The 17768-nt window shown below is 42.9% G+C and overlaps 1 protein-coding gene across 3 annotated transcripts in view; it reads left to right on the forward strand.

The window, feature by feature from the left end:
• LOC111981966 (opioid-binding protein/cell adhesion molecule-like) overlaps positions 1-17768 on the forward strand; it is a 530412-nt gene that overhangs the window by 489784 nt on the left and 22860 nt on the right. For all 3 annotated transcript variants that reach the window (XM_024013471.2, XM_070449352.1, XM_024013470.2), the window contains one exon: positions 14137-14265. In XM_024013471.2, coding sequence (XP_023869239.1) covers positions 14137-14265 — 129 coding nt within the window. The remainder of the gene's footprint in view (positions 1-14136; positions 14266-17768) is intronic.

Here is a 17768-nt window from a genome sequence, read left to right on the forward strand (position 1 = left end):
CACTTTATAGAATGGCTAAAGCAGTTAGTCTTTGAGCTATATCACTTGGCATCAAAAAGGTTGATGTGCATGCAGCCAGTTGGAGGGACGGGTGGGGATGTACATACAGTGCTTTCATCCAAATTGTAATTAATAACTTCACCATGCTCAAAGGGATATTCAATGTCTGCTTTTTTATTTATACCCATCTACCAATAGGTGCCCTTCTTTGCGAAGCATTAGAAAACCTCCCTGATCTTTATAGTTGAATCTGTGTCTGAAATTCACTGCTCAACTGAGGGACCTTACAGCTAATTGTATGTGTGGGGTACTAAGAGGAGGTACTTATTAAAAAATCWTGTTAAACACTATTATTGCACACAGAGTGAATTCATGCAAGTTATTATGTGATTTGTTAAGCAAATGTTTACTCCTGAACTTATTTAGGCTTGCCATAACGGGATTGAATACGTATTGACTCAAGACATTTCAGCTTTTCATTTTTTATTAATTTGTAAAAATGTCTAAAAACATAATTATGGGGTGTTGTGTGTAGGACAGTGACACAAAATCTAAATTTTATCCATTTTAAATGCAGGCTGTAACGTAACAAAATGTGGAAAAAGTCTAGGGGTGTGAATACTTTCTGAAGGCACTGTATATGACCTGAGTAKATTCTGATGTGTCACAGTATATGCCATCGTTGTAACGTCTGCTTCCAACTCACACTCTCAAACACGTAGATCCCCTGAACGCAGCTCACTCTCCAGATCCCAATCACCTGAATTCCTATCACCTGTTCACACACCTGTATGTCATTATCATACACTATTTAGTTCAGTTCTTTGCACCCCATCATTGGGAGGTATTGTTTGTTTTGTGATGCACTTCTATTGGGAGCTCTGTTTTTCCACGTAATTTAACACCCCTGTCTATGATAGTTTTCGCCTGCCTCACTAATAACGCCTGTACTTTAGCCTATCAGATTTCCTGTTATCAACCTATTTCCTGATCTCCTGGATGGCGTTACTAGCCTTTTCCCTGCCTGTACTGTTGCCTTTTTGGACCCCCTGTGTATGACCTTCTGCCTGCCCCTGGACCCAGCTACCTGGCTCCTCCTGTGGTCCTTTACAATAAACACCTGCTGCACCCTGTGCTTGAAACCAGCTCTCTGTCTCCCTTCGTGTTCATTATAATCATATTTATTTTGTTGATGTTAATGCTTTGATTAGTGATTACCTCTTTCCACGTTTCATAGTTTCCTTCCAGGTTAGGAGCAGTTAATCAGGTTTTATGATGGAAAATAACAATGACATTGCCAGACCCAAAATAGATTCCCACTAAGTATTTGACGTCAGACGACGTCTTTTGGACGTCTTTTTTTGGGTGGTCCTGACCCGCCTTGAAATCCTAACCAATCATAGACATCCGCAGACATCCTGACGGCCTATATTTGGCCCAAACATAGACGTTCAGATTTGGTCCGGTCCGGACTGGCCTTGATTTAGCTCAAGCATAGACGTCTATAATTGGTTTAGATTTAGTCCTTTTCGGACCGGACCAAATCTGAACCAATCGTAGACATCTATGTTTCACAAGTTTGGACAGTACGGTACAGTGCAGTAGAGCACAGCAGAGTACAGTACATTACAGTGCACAGTAAAATGTAGAGTACAGCACATTACAGTACAATACAGTAGAGCAGTGACAGACTCTCAGTTTAATAAATTCAGGTGGTAACAGTGAATACTTTATAGCTCATTACGGCTGTTATCCCAGAGGCAGGTTTTACGTTTTGTATCTACATGAGTTCTCCCCCAATTTCCCCCCTGGGTGTAGGCCTTCTCTACTGAATGCTGTATATGAGGTCATTCTAATGCTTGTGAACCATACTGTAACTGCACTAGATTGTTACTGCATCATATCCGCGTTTGGCATGCACTGATGGGAGACATTATGTTCATGCCACACATTATAATCATCATTATTCAAAAACTGTCTCAATCAACATTACGGCGTTCAACTTGTAGAATTGACTATCTAGCTATACATGTAGTCTGTTGCCTGGGTAACAGTACGAGGACACTCTTAGGTATTCTTTTAGAATCAGAACCATAAGCATTTTAAAGTACCTTCCGATGTTTTCCCTTTTAATAGCATGTATTACTTCCATATTTCCCAGTGTCTAGTGATTACTAGTCCTCACAAGCCCTTTTTGTGTGTAAGTGGTCCTGTGTGGTCCCATGTGGTTCAGTTGGTAGATAATGGTGCTTGCAATGCCAGGGTTGTGGGTTTGATTCTCACCAGTACAAAAAATGACAAATGTATGCCCCCGCTACTGTAAGTTGCCCTGCTGAAATGTAAAAGTGCACATATCCCAATACAGCATCCTTTGGAAATAATGACAGCGGTTGTGTTTCTCTCCCACGTCTACATTTCATACCTGACATTGTGTGCTCTTAAGATACAGGATACTGAACGTTATGAGTGTTACACCTTTAACAAAATCTGAATCTAAATAGAATATAAAAGAGGGCACGGACTTGTTCCTGAGTGCACGAGATAGTGACTGCATTAACTTTTTATTTAACCTTTACACCAATATTACACATGGCTGGATTTTCTTAGTTTTCTTTTAAAGTATTATGTTTATCCTTAACCACTGATTCCTCGTCTGGTCTCTTCTCTGCACCTTGGTCCAACCTCACCATGTCACAGCAAGCTTCTGTCTCAACATATACCCATGGACTCATGCGCGATGGCTGCTGCCTCTACTGTGGCGCTCTCGGCCATCTCCGTTCTACATGCCCATGTAAGTCTCCGTTCTACATGTCAATTTGTAAGTCGCTCTGGATAAGAGCGTCTGCTAAATGACTTAAATGTAAATGTAAATGCCCAGAGATGACGGGAAATGCTGGGGATCGCCAGGACAATGGGAGACCCTGCTGAGCTGTGCAGTTACACCCCAGCTACCCGATCACCGTCTGACACTACCCGCAACCATCCATTGGGACAACCGTCAGCACCACATTCAAGCCTTTGTGGACTCCGGGGCTCTGACTTCGCCAGAGAATTACAAATCCCCTGCATGAAATGTCCCATCCCTCTACAGATTCAAGCCCTCGATGGACGCCCCATTGGCTCCGGCCAGGTGGGATATCAGTCCAAGCCCATTCAACTGCAGGTTGGGGTGAACCACTCAGAGACTCTTAGTTTTCTTTTGATCACTGCTGCCGAGAACCCCKTTATCCTAGGGTACCCCTGGCTAGTGCTACATAACACACTATTCTCCCGGTCCACGGAACACCTACTAGATTGGAGTAAGAACTGCCAGACTAAATGCCTAATATCCCCATCAAGAGCCTCGCCCTGTTGCCTGGCATGCATTGAAAACCAAGACTTTTCCGCTCTTCCTCCCGAGTACTATACCTCCGGTCAGGCCTTCAGTAAGAGGCAATCCACCACCCTCCCTCCTCATCGTCCATACGACTGCGCCATAGAACTTCTACCCAGCTCCACCCCTCTCCGGGGCTGTCTGTACTCCCTCTCGACCCCTGAAGCAGCAGTCATGGACAATWACATCCGGGAGTCGCTGGAGGCAGGTTTCATTCGCTCCTCCACATCCCTAGCTGGTGCAGGCTTCTTCTTCATGGGAAAGAAGGATGGAGGTCTGCGTCCCTGCATCGATTAGAGGGCTGAACAGGATTATGATTAAGAATCGTTACCCCCTACCCCTGATGTCAGCCGCCTTGGAGTTGGCCCATGGGGCCCAATTCTTCACCAAACTGGACCACCGCAACGCTTACAATCTGGTGAGGATCAGGGAGGGAGATGAATGGAAGACTGCCTTTAACACCCCGAGTGGCCACTATGAATATTTAGTCATGCCCTTCGGATTATCAAACTCACCGGCAGTCTTCCGAGCATTGGTCAATGACACGCTTAGGAATATGTTGAATCGGTTCATCTTTGTTTACCTCAACAACATCCTGATCTTCTCCAAGACCCATCCGGAACACATCCTGCACYTCCGCAAGTCCTGAGATGCCTCCTGCAGAGTCAACTATACATCAAGATAGAGAAGTGTGAGTTCCATGTATCCCAAGTTTCTTTCCTCTACCGCCAGCATCCAAATTGACCCTGTAAAGGTGAGGGCGGTCACCGACTGTCCGCGTCCCGCCTCACTCAAACAAGTCCAGCGGTTCCTCGGGTTTGCAKATTTTTACAGGCATTTTATACACAACTTTGGTGCAGCGCCTCTCACGCACCTAACCCGCAAGTCCCAGAACCGTTTTTGCTGGACCCCCGAGGCTGACAGGGCATTCGGGAAGATCAAGGGACATTTCACCTCTGAACCCATCCTCGTCCATCCTGATCCTACCCGTCCCTTCGTGGTAGAGGTGGACGCCTCGGACACCGGAGCAGGGGCGGTCCTTTCATAGCAGAACGAGGGGGACAAAAAACTGCACCCATGTGCCTTTCTCTCCAAGCGGTTCTCGCCAGTTCTCGAACGCAATAACGATGTAGACAACCGGGAGCTCTTGGCAGTTAAGTGGGCCCTTAAGGGGTGGAGACACTGGTTGGAGGGGGCACCTCGTCCTGTCGTGATCTGGACGGACCATAAGAACTTGGTTTCCATTCAAGAAGCCAAGAGGTTGAACACTCGCCAGGCTAGGTGGGATCTGTTTTTAACAGGTTCAATTTCACACTAGCCTATCGCCTGGGATCCAAGAATCAGAAAGCAGACGCCCTGTCCCGCCAACACGATGTSTCTAATGAGGAGAGGGACTCTGAGCCCATCATCCCCAGATCTCGCATTGTGAACCCCATGATATGGAGTTTTGAGACCACGGTCCGACAAGGCCAGACCCGAGAACCTGATGCTGGTGGGGGTCCCACTAACATACTTTATGTTCCGTGATCAGCCCGTTCCTGAGTTCTACAATGGGGACACACATCCAGGGGTTAATCGGACACTGGAGTTCCTGAGGTGGAAATTCTGGTGGCCCAACATGATTGAGGATGTGAGATCCTTCATTACGGCCTGCTCCACCTGTGCCTAAAGCAAGTCCTCACAACAGCGACCGGCTGGGTTGCTCCAACCTCTGCCCATCCCCAGCCTTCTTGGTCCCACATGTCCGTAGACTTTATCACAGGGTTCCCCCATCCCAAGGGCTTACCACTATCCTAGTGGTCATCGATCGGTTTTCCAAGGCAGCCCATTTCATCTCCTTACCCAAGTTGCCCTCAGCGAAGGAGACCGCTGATCTCATGATTACCCATGTCTTTCGAATACACAGACTTCCCCAGGATATTGTCTCAGAACGTGTGCCCCAATTCGTCGCACGGTATTGGAAAACATTCTACTCCCTGTTGGGGGCATCGGTGAGTCTCTCCTCGGGGTTCCACCCACAGTCAAATGGYAAAACATWGCGGGCCAGCCAAGAGCTGGAGAAGTTCCTCCGCTGTCCCAGTCCTAAGTCAATGGATACTGTAATGGCATTGAATAAAAAACTACAAAACCAAAAAAAAACTACTTCCTGATGGATTTCTCAGGTTTTCGCCTGCCAAATCAGTTCTGTTATACTCACAGACACTATTTTAACAGTTTTTGAAACTTTTGAGTGTTTTCTATCCAAATCTACCAGTTATATGCATATCATATCTTCTGGGCCCGAGAAGCAGGCAGTTTAATTTGGGCATGCATTTCATCCAAAATTCAGAATGCTGCCCCCTACCTTAGAGAAGTTAAACAGGTCAACATTCGCAAGGCCACAGGGCCAGATGGATTACCAGGACGTGTACTGCGAGCATGCGCTGACCAATTGGCAAGTGTCTTCACTGACATTTTCAACCTCTCCCTGTCCGAGTCTGTAATACCAACATGTTTTAAGCAGACCACCATAGTGCCTGTGCCCAAGAACACTAAGGTAGCCTGCCTAAATGACTACCGACCTGTAGCACTCACGTCTGTAGCCATGAAGTGCTTTGAAAGGCTGGTCATGGCTCACATGAACTCCATTATCCCAGAAACTCTAGACCCACTCCAATTTGCATACCGCCCCAACAGATCCACAGATAATGCAATCTCTATTGCAGMCCACACTGCCCTTTCCCACCTGTACAAAAGGAACACCTATGTGAGAATGCTATTCATTGACTACAGCTCAGCGTTCAACACTATAGTGCCCTTAAAGCACATCACAAAGCTAAGGACCCTGGGACTAAACACCTCCCTCTGCAACTGGATCCTGGACTTCCTGATGGGCCGCCCCCAGGTGGTACGGGTAGGTAACAACACATCCACAACGCTGATCCTCAACAGAGGGGCCCCTCAGGGGTGCGTGCTCAGTCCTCCTTCTTTACTCCCTGCTCACTCATGACTGCACGGCCAGGCACGACTCCAACACCATCATTAAGTTTGCCGATGACACAACACTGGTAGGCCTGATCACTGACAARGACAAGACAAACTATAGGGAGGAGGTCAGAGACCTGGCCATGTGGTGCCAGGACAACAACCTCTCCCTCAACGTGATCAAGACAAAGGAGATGATTGTGGACTACAGGAAAAAGAGGACCGAGCARGCCCCCATTCTCCTTGACGGGGCTGCGGTGGAGCAGGTTGAGAGCTTCAAGTTCCTTGGTGGCTACATCACCAACAAACTAACATGGTCCAAGCACACCAAGACCGTGATGAAGAGGGCACGACAAATCCTATTCCCCGTCAGGAGACTGAAAAGATTTGGTATGGGTCCTCAGATCCTCAAAAGGTTCTACAGCTACACCATCGAGAGCATCCTGACTGATTGCGTCACTGCCTGGTATGGCAACTGCTCGGCATCCGACCGCAAGGCACTACAGAGGGTAGTGCGAACGGCCCAGTACATCACTGAGGCCAAGCTACCTGCCATCCAGGACCTCTATACCAGGCGGTGTCAGAGGAAGGCCCTAAAAATTGTCAAAGACTCCAGCCACCCTAGTCATAGACTGTTCTCTCTGCTACCGCATGGCAAGCGGTACTGGAGTGCCAAGTCTAGGTCTAAGAGGCTTCTAAACAGCTTCTACCCCCAAGCCATAAGACTCCTGAACAGCTAATCAAATGGCTACCCAGGCTATTTGCATCCCCCCCCTTGTTTGTTTTTAGTGCTATTCTGAGAGGCTGATCCAAGTTAGACATGTCCATGACAATTACATTTGAGTCAATTTCATGAAATCACACATGAAAGACACCAAATTAAAGCTACACATGTTGTGAATCCAGCCAACATGTCTGATTTCAAAAAGGATTTACGGGGAAAGCACACCAAACAATTATGTTAGCTCAGTACATAGCCACAGAAAAACACAGCCATTTTCTAAATATTTACTAAATATTTTTTGATTAGGGTCGCAGCATATTATACAATCTGCAAGCATGGCAGCAAAGGCTGTGATAATATGATTTATCTCCTTTTGTTTTAATATGTTAAAATGCTCTATACAGTATTCTAAGTACATAAGTGGACATTATATTTTTTCTAATAAAACAATGGCCAGTTTGGGGGGGTTGTAAAAACAAAGAGGCTATGTCTGGCACGCAAAATTTATTGTGTTTTTTCAATATGCTAATTGAGTTTGATACACCTGGGCTAGTGTATCTATTTATCTAGTTAGCTATTTATTTAGCAAGCTAAAAACACAGAGCCTAATGTTATCTAGCTAGCTAGCTGCAGGGAAGATGTCATGTCATTGCATGAGTGGGTCAGTGACTGACTTTTTCCCTTAATATTGTTTTTCAGTGGCTACAGCTAGAGAGGCAGGTGTCGTTTGGTTAGCAGGCAAGTTCCCATTCAGTTGTAAAAACATGGGTTGGGACAAGCTGTCACGTCCTGACCATAGAGAGCCTTTATTTTCTATGGTGGACTAGGTCAGGGCGTGACTGGGGGGTTAGTATATTTTGTATTTTCTATATGGGGTTCTAGGTTGTTTTTTCTATGTTGGGGTTTTGGTATGATTCCCAATTAGAGGCAGCTGGCTATCGTTGTCTCTAATTGGGGATCATACTTAAGTAGCATTTTTTTCCACCTGTGGGTTATGGGACATTGTTTTGTTTTGAGTAGTGCACCTCTGTAGTCACGGTTTGTTGTTCGTTTATTGTTTGTTTTGCTAAGTTTCACTTTATAATAAATTATGTGGAACTCTACATTCACTGCGCCTTGGTCCATCTCTACAAACGAACGTGACACAAGCAATGAATTGGCAGACAAGCTGCAGAAGGACGATCAAGCTACTATTCCCCATTGTTTAAGTGCAATTTTGATCGCCAACTAGCTTAAAAAACTTGAGAGGGTTTAGCTAATGTTCCCTCATTAGATTTTAGCTTATCTCGCTCTGACTAGCATTAGTTGTTGATCTTGTTGATGTGCATAGGTAACTGAGAGAGAGAGACCCTACCTTTTCATGGTTGTTTGATCAATGGGACTATGATGTTCCCAAATGTAAGAGGACTCCCATGGTATTTACATATTTGCAGAAATCCATTAATTTCTATTTTGTGGCTTTTTGCGAAAGCATTCTAATGATCTGAAGTCGCGCATACCATAAATACCTTGTTGAGTATTGTGAATTTCACTTATATAACCCAAGGCAGTGTATGTATCTACATGCTTTTGTAGCCTAGCCCCATACTTCATGTACTGTAGTCAACTCTTCCATTGTTGTCAAGCCTTACGTATGACGTGTGTTAAAGATATAAGAGATGGCAACAGCACACACATGGGACTGAGTTCATTATTATGCACTTATGAACCTGTCTTTTCATTTGAAGATATATTATTTGAATTATATAAGATACTGCCATTAGGATCCAATGAATAGAAAGAGTGTGCAGAGGCTCATTGTCAAACGACCAAACAGACGGAGCAATCCAGTCATCTTGAATACGAAGTTACTGCTGATTTGTTAAGTAGGTTAACGAAGTACAGAAATACCCGCCCGCACAAAACAGTACCAGACAAAACAGGTTGCACTTACTACAAGATAATTAAACCAAATGACATGACGCCAATTTACGCTAATCAATTTCCATTCCAAATGGATACTTGCCGTATTAAAAGTTTACGGGGGGTGATCATGATGTGTATTTATTTTTCAAATGGTGAAATAAGTAAGCCGATTTGAATAGGACCACAGCTGGATGTTAAAAACTGTCTTATATTTCCATGTGAGTAGTTTGGCGTTCCAGCTGGGAAGTTAAGAAGATAACATTCTCCCTAATTAGGAAAAGCTGCTTATTCTGTTATTCCCTTGAACAGTCCCATCACTAGCCTATAAAACCAACAGAGGGAATATTATGTTTATAACAAGAACATATTCCACATTAAAATACTATTTCAATTTGAGCTGGAGCATCAAGTGCTTCCATTGCTTTAGAATACCATTAACAGAGTGTGCCGCCAGTTGGACTCCTCAGCAGAGCTAACTTAGGAGTCCTCTGATAGATTACACCCGAATTTGCCAAACTCAGGACTTTTATAGATTCAATTCATCATAATTGCCTATAAGAGGGGAAGCAGTTTTAAATGTGTGTTGTGTGTTTATGTGTGTACTGTGTATGTTGAATCATGGAGAACATTTTATAGTGATTGCATAATGGGGATAATAACAATGCAGATTGTATTTACCACAGAAAGGGGAAATTTACAGTACAACAGTGCTGCAGTGGACACTGTACTTGTTCTGCTCTTCCTACTTTTCTTACTTCAAGGTCCTCTGTTTGATAGTGCTATATTTGTTTATGACTGGCTGTTTTTTTGTTCATAGTGTAGCTGTCATAACATGATGTTTACTATTGTGTAAAGCAAAGGTGTAGTCTTTTGTAAAACTTGCTGAAGCATGTGGTAACACCTCTGACACCAAGCATACCGTATATTAGAGAGCATACAGTATATTACAGTATATTACTTTGGCTTCCCCTGCTGTTTCTGTACTGTCTAAATAATAATACAAATGCTGAAGGTGTATAGAAGGTCACTGGAATTGCGCAACATTAATTAGTGGACCCATAATTGCACCCTACTACTACATACACAGTATATTGTATTACGCTTTAGTTGAAATGTGTTGGCTTGCTAAATTAAACCGATTGTAAAATAATCAGTCATGACACAGATAATGGATACTATTAGACCCACATTTATGACCTACCGTAGTGTTTTTACATTTGATAAAATTAGAGACTCAGAGCTAGAAAATGGTATATCATACACTACAGTTGAGGAACAATGGGAAAGTAATTCTGCTTTGAAAGTTGATCAACTTTGTAACCTCACTTTTGAGAAAATGGCCTTTGAATATTTTGGTACCTACTGGAGAGCTCTTCTTTGTCTACACCCACTCAGCATCGTTCACACCTGTTTAAGCTTTAGCCCCGACCATCTCTTTAAGGATTCACATGTGAGGCTATGTACTAAACAACCAAAGATTTCAAGACTAAAGTCTGGCTTATACTATGGGRGTGTTTGTAAATTGAATCTGGAGTGCCAGAGTGTGCTCTGGGCGTTCGTAAACTCAGATTGTTTGGCTCTCGGAAAGTTCAGAGCACAGACTGGACGCTCTGGCTGAAAAGTAGGGTCGATACGAGCGTTCTGCCCTAACAACAGGATTCAAGCACCCACGCTAAGTGGCTAACGTTGGCTAGGTTGTTAGCTCCTTCCAGACACAAATGAGAGAACAGCTAAATCTGACCATTTTACTCGCCCTAGCAGAGCTTGTGTAGGCTTTTTTTATGTTATCCAGAGCATTGGTGACTACAACTGTGCTGCTGGCAACAATTTAATTACACTTTTTTGCCAACGTTTACTGACACTGGCCATATTCAACAGGTGTAAATTTGTCAGTTATTCTGCGCTCTGGCACACTCAGACGGGAGTGCTCTGAAATCAGAGTAYATAGCCAGAGAAAATTTACTAGCTACGTCTATCGACAGTTGTCGCGGTGACATTATTAACATTCTATTGAAATTGCATAATGGAGTATTTTGTTTAGATATGCAGCTAGCTAGCTAAAAAAGTTACCATAATCACAACTTATGATGTTACTACCCTGCATGAATCTGCAGGTAATGAACCAACCAGGTTCAATGTTAGCTAGCTAACAGTAGGCTATAACTAACAAAGCAAATGGCTCAGATATGAATAATATTACTACACAGATCATACATGTAATGTTAGCTAGCTAGCTAACAGTTTCACTTTAACTTGAAATGAAAACTAAATTAAAAACATCTCATACCCATATACATGGATGGATGCTTCTCCCTCTCTGTCACGGATGCCCTTAGTTTGAAGATGTAATCAGGAGARAGTTGTTTTATACAACAGCCTTCTGTGTGTTCTCTTTTTGACTCTGTCTGCATATTTGCAATCAAACGCCAGAATTTTCAGCATCTCATTAGCTATCATACTCGAATTCAACTGATTTCAAAACTCAGTCCTCCAGAAAGTGGAGAGCTACCTTGTGCAGTTCTACTACGTGATATCTTTTTAAAAAGCTGCATAATAAAGGACTACCTACACATACTGACCAGCTCATATTATAGACAGAACTCTGCTACATGGCAGACCAATCCGAACTCATCTCTCGGCATATCCAGTCCACTCATTATCTCAGCCAATCATGGCTAGCGGGAAGGTTGCTGACTTTCTGTGGCTAAACCAACTAGGCTTGTAATTTAACAATTTTGTTCGTATTTACAGATGGCATGCAAGTTTGTTATTAAGGCACATGAAAGTTCACATGTTCCAGAAGYCATTTCTTCCAAAAATAGCATTTTGATTAAAAAAAAGTTTAAGTTAATTAAAATGGCTCTCCTGTGAAGTAGTGACGTGCGACATACAACTAGTTTCCTGGAACGTGTCACATTTTGCTTTAGTATGATAGGGAGTTTGACCCAATATTGGATTCAGGATACTATCCAACTGCAAAACGTACAGAATCTCCACCTAAACCTGTTTGATTGAAAGTGCAATTAGCTTGGAAATACAATGAATTCAATTGTTTGTTTTTGTTTTCATTCAACTGAAATCAATGAGCKTTATTCTAGATTTCATATTCCCAGAAGGTTGGCATGGAAAGTTAAAGCATTGTTGTTATTAGKTACTTTTAATTCCTCAGAAATACGAGTGATAGTGCAATACAAAACGTCCTAATAGAGACACATCTCCATATGAAACAAACCACATAAGCCATTTTCAGAGGTTTTACCTTTGCACCCCCAAAAATTCTCCCAGATGCTCTCCTATGATCAAAACAGGCGCCCTGACAGCTTACTTCTTTTTTATTACTCTCTTAACCATCCCCAACTGGGAGCCGCCACTGAAATTAATGGAAGGGATTTGTTCTATTCCTTGCACTAATCAAAACCAACAAACTGAGAGATGTAGAGGTCGAAGTCCAGGGCAAGGGGCATTTAGTGGAACAGGGGAAGGGAAGTATAAATAACCAGCAGTCTGTTGTATCGACTTGAAGTTAAAGTATGCTGTTGTCAATGCTTTGTGTCCCTTAGACAGCACAAGGACGCCAGTGATTCTGACTGTATCCAATTGTTTTTTGTTTCCAACTACGTATATGGCACTATTTAAGTTGTTTATGGTGTTGCATTGTCATGGTGTTCAGCGAAATTGGTGTTATCTAAAGTATTTTGCTATCCAGGTTGGCGTGTTTACTGTAGTTCCATGGCAACTCCAAAATGTGTGCGATTGATAAAGACAGGAATAACGTTAGACTATTCCAATACTCTGATCATTTAACTGCTCACTGTTCTGTTTCCCTAAGATACAGGCAGTATACACAACCGGATTCAGCTGAATACAGCCAAACCTAATGCTTAATTTCATTGCAGTAGCAGTGCAAGCTTCAATCTCTCAGCCCCACCACCACCATCACAAACAGTTCCAGTGCACTGCACTATCCTCTTGCCTCGAGGCCATTCAGTGTGGGCCCAGTTATTACAAGGCTTTTCCAGAGTGACAAATAAAGAATAAAATACGTATCCATCCCAAGAGGAAGAGGAGGGAGGGAGGACAGAGGAGGAGTGGAAGGGGGGGAGGAGGGATTGGTGATATTTCCGGCCCTGTATGGAGCTCTCGATGTAGTCATGACCAAGCTCAGCAGCCGCCCTGCCGCCTCACCACTTCTCCCCGCTTCATGATAGATAGATGGCTTAGAGGCTTCTGCCAGATCAGAAGGGATCCCTGGTATCTCACACCACCACAGTACCTGACTGGCAATGTTTGTCCGCTAGACCAGGGGTCCCAAATGGCACCATATTCCCTATTTACTGCACTACTTTGGACCAGGGCTCATAGGACTCTGGTCAAAAAAAGTGCAATTTATAGGGAAAAGGGTTCCATTTGGGAGGCTGACCTGAAACCATTGGTAGTGGCCTCGGATGAATTAATATAGCCTCTCCCAAAAATMAATATATATGATGGAAATGGGGAATGAACGCACTAATAAAAAGCCACTGAAATTGACTTGGCGTCCACGTTTCTTTTTTTGAGGGGGGGTATTTGCATGTCTTGGTACTAAGACTTTGCCAGCTATTACAGACTACAAAGGGAAGCACAYCCGAGAGCTGCCCAGTGACACGAGCCTACCAGACAAGCAAAATTACTTCTAGGCTCACTTCGAGGCAAGTAACACTGAAGCATYCATGAGAGCATCAGCTGTTCTGGACAACTGTGTGATCACGCTCTCCGTAGCCGATGTGAGTACGACCTTTAAACAGGTCAACATTCACAAGGCCGCAGGGCCAGACGGATTACCAGGATGTGTACTCCAAGCATGCGCTGACCAACTGGCAAGTGTCTTCACTGACATTTTCAACCTGTCCCTGACCGAGTCTGTAATACCAACATATTTCAAACAGACCAACATAGTCCCTGTGCCCAAGAACACTAAGGTAACCTGCCCTAAATGACTACCGACCCATAGCACTCACGTCTGTAGCCATGAAGTGCTTTGAAAGGCTGGTCATGGCTGATTTGATATAGGATGGCCGTACACTTCACCTCACCTCGTTGTTGTTGTTTACCTCACATGTTGGGGTTGTTGTTGTTGCTTCTTACTTCACCTATTGTTTACCTCACCTCGTGTTGTTGTTTACCTCCACAGTTGACTTGGTATCGGAGGACGAGTACCTGGACATCCCCAGTATCTCCAGACAGAGAGCYGGGACATACGAATGCACCGCCATCAACGACATCGCCACAGACGTCCAGACCGTTGAGATCACAGTCAACTGTGAGTTCAATGTCAGCCCAGTCCTGGCGTGTATTTACTAGYAACCAAACAGAAGCAAACAGGCCAAAACGGGGAGGGGCTAACCTGAACTTGTCCAGTAAGAGAGACTTGTTGCAAAACGGTTTGCTACAATGTGCACTAAGCATTCTATTCTCTTGCAGACAGTCACTGAGTCAATGGTTTCATAGGCAGGGATTTAATATAGACACATGGAGGCTTCTGCCAGCCACATGGTGGCTGCTGATTGGCTGAAAGCGCAGGGTGGTTGGAGTTGTCAACAAAGTAGCGTGACAGAAATATGATGCAAAGTTTTTGAACTACCTGTTTCTTTAAGACGATATATAAAAGTTCTGTGAATTTGAACAATAGCATAAATACACCTATTTTACTTTTACATGTAAAAAGCCGAATGACCACTGCTACACATGCTGCCACTGTTTTGAACAGATTAGATTATAATATTTAGAACTAGCAGCCAGCTCAAGAATTAACTAGTGCACCAGGGAGAGCGCAACAAGCATGCAGATGTAATAAGTGAAAACATATTATCTAACTGGGGATATGTAGCTAATATAATGTCACAAAGCACGATGCGCTAGCCATCCTGAAATAATTGAAATATTTCAGAGTTAGTCAGATATTAGATTAGAAAGACTTGAAATTGGCATGGAAGGTAACTAGCTAGCAAGCTACCAGCTAGCTATAGCTGATGTACAATACAATTGGCCAGCCACAGTAATGCTTTTTGTCCTACCAGATCCGCAATGAGAAGGTTCTAGCTAGGGTATCCCTCTGTCCTTGGACTCTTGTCGAATGTAGATGTCCAGTTTATCAGGTCCCAGGCTTCCATGACTGTTATGATTATTTATTTACAAGTTAATTACAATTATCTGTTTGCTTTAGCAGCATCTGTACCTTCTAATCTCTAGTGCGGAAGTAAGCTGTCTGGCGCGAGAGACTCATTGGGAAGGATACTAGATCAGACCCATAATTTCTGACTGAGCGCACTTTTGAGGTCCCTAGGATCGTCCATTTCCTTTGTGCTGTTATAATTTATGTTATGAAATCCTGCGGTTTCATTGGGGCGGTTCCCCCTGATAGCAAATAGCTGACAAAACAATCCAATACAATGTTCGCATGGCCTATGCGCCCGCGGAGCTGCTGGCAGTCACTGGAAGGAGTGTAGTAAGTAACAACTTGTTTTGAACAATATTTATTTTTTTTCAGGAAAATGTACACATTTACCATACTTTTATGAGCATTTCAAACATAATCTATGAATTATAGTATATATATATATATATATATATATTTTTTTTTTTTTTAAATATATATATATTATATATAATTTTTTATTGACTAATAACAATTGGGCCGCCGCCCCTAACGCACATGTGGGCGGACCGCTCAGTTTGTGTTTAGCTTTATTTTGTTGCAGTTCATCAGAAAAAGTTGCAAAAGTGGTTATGCATGCTATGCATCGTGTCTTATTGGACAATTATGGATTACGGTATTTGTTGCATGTTGGAAATTATTCTACCCTACATACAAATATGTAGTGTGACTCAGTAACCTAATAAAGTCAAATAAAAGCATTGCAAACTATGCACACTACAGATAATTCAAATAGATGGGGTATAACAGGGATGTGATGTGGTTTCAGTTCATTTGGTTTGATTCTAATTATTATAACATTAATTGTGCTATACTTGGAATGCAGCCCACATGCTCTGAAGTACCAGCTCAATTAAACGCCACTGCATTTACAAATTTGTTCTCCAAAGAATCACAATTCAACTTGATTCCAACTGTTCAACTGTATTTACACATGACCCCCATGTGATACCTTACCCCCATGTGATACCTCACATGACCCCCATGTGATACCTTTATACCGTATTACCGCCACCTCGGCGGTCACAAGTCATGAAGGCAGTCAAATTCCAAATGACCGTTTAGTCATGGTAATTAGGCTTCTTCAAGCTCTGTTGCTGCTCATGGTCATTAGTAGCCTACCAAACTTGCTAACTGGCTGGTACTCACCACTCTATTGTCCTTCTAATCYCTCTGACATCAATGAAATGTAAACCGACTATATTTATTTCTTAACTTTCCTAATATTAAGCACATTGCTTATATTTACAACAGGAGTATAGCCTACCTGGCTGGCATGAAAATAAATCATGGCAAAAGCGTCCTCCACCTGCTATTTAAGTGCAAATAAGAAATGTTTTTCCACTGCCCCTATTTCGAGACAGGTGCATGACAATGGTCCATTCTAAATAAATACAAATTCACACATTATTTAGTATATGTAAAGACGAGATTAAATCAAGAATAGTCTGATGGAGGTCAATAATATCACTTYTGAATTACAGTTGAAGTCGGAAGTTTACATCCACTTTAGCTAAATACATTTAAACTCAGTTTTTCACAATTCCTCACATTTAATCCAAGTAAAAATTCCCTGTCTTAGGTCAGTTAGGACCACCACGTTATTTTAAGAATGTGAAATGTCAGAATAATAGTAGAGAGAATTATTTATTTCAGTTTTTATTTATTTCATCACATTCCCAGTTGGTCAGAAGTTTACATACATTAAATTAGTATTTGTCAGTATTGCCTTTAAAGTGTTTAACTTGAGTCAAACGGTTTGGGTAGCCTTCCACAAGATTCCCACAATAAGTTGTGTGAATTTTTTCCCATTCCTCCTGACAGAGCTGMTGTAACGGAGTCAGGTTTATAGGCCTCCTTGCTCGCACACACTTTTTCAGTTCTGCCCAAAAATTTTCTATGGGATTGAGGTCAGGGCTTTGTGATGGCCACTCCAAAACCTTGACTTTGTTGTCCTTAAGCCATTTTGCTACAACTTTGGAAGTATGCTTGGGGTCATTGTCCATTTGCGACCAAGCTTTAACTTCCTGACTGATGTCTTAAAATGTTGCTTCAATATAACCACATAAGTGTCCTTTCTCATGATGCCATCTATTTTGTGAAGTGCACCAGTCCCTCCTGCAGCAAGCACTCCCACAACATGATGCTGCCACCCCCGTGCTTCACGGTTGGGATGGTGTTCTTCGGMTTGCAAGCCTCCCCCTTTTTCCTCCAAACATAACGATTGTCATTATGGCCAAACAGTTCTATATTTGTTTCATCAGACCAGAGGATATTTCTCCAAAAAGTATGATCTTTGTCCCCATGAGCAGTTGCAAACCGTAGTCTGGCTTTTTTATGGCGGGTTTGGAGCAGTGGCTTCTTCCTTGCTGAGCGGCCTTTCAGGTTATGTCGATATAGGACTCATTTACTGTGGATATAGATACTTTTGTACCTGTTTCCTCCAGCATCTTTACAAGGTCCTTTGCTGTTGTTCTGGGATTGATTTGCACTTTTCGCAAAGTACATTAATCTCTAGGAGACAGAACGCGTCTCCTTCCTGAGCGGTATGATGGCTGCGTGGTTCCATGGTGTTTATATTTGTGTACTATTGTTTGTACAGATGAACA

Source organism: Salvelinus sp. IW2-2015, linkage group LG20 (assembly GCF_002910315.2).
Source record: "Salvelinus sp. IW2-2015 linkage group LG20, ASM291031v2, whole genome shotgun sequence".
NCBI lineage: Eukaryota > Metazoa > Chordata > Actinopteri > Salmoniformes > Salmonidae > Salvelinus > Salvelinus sp. IW2-2015.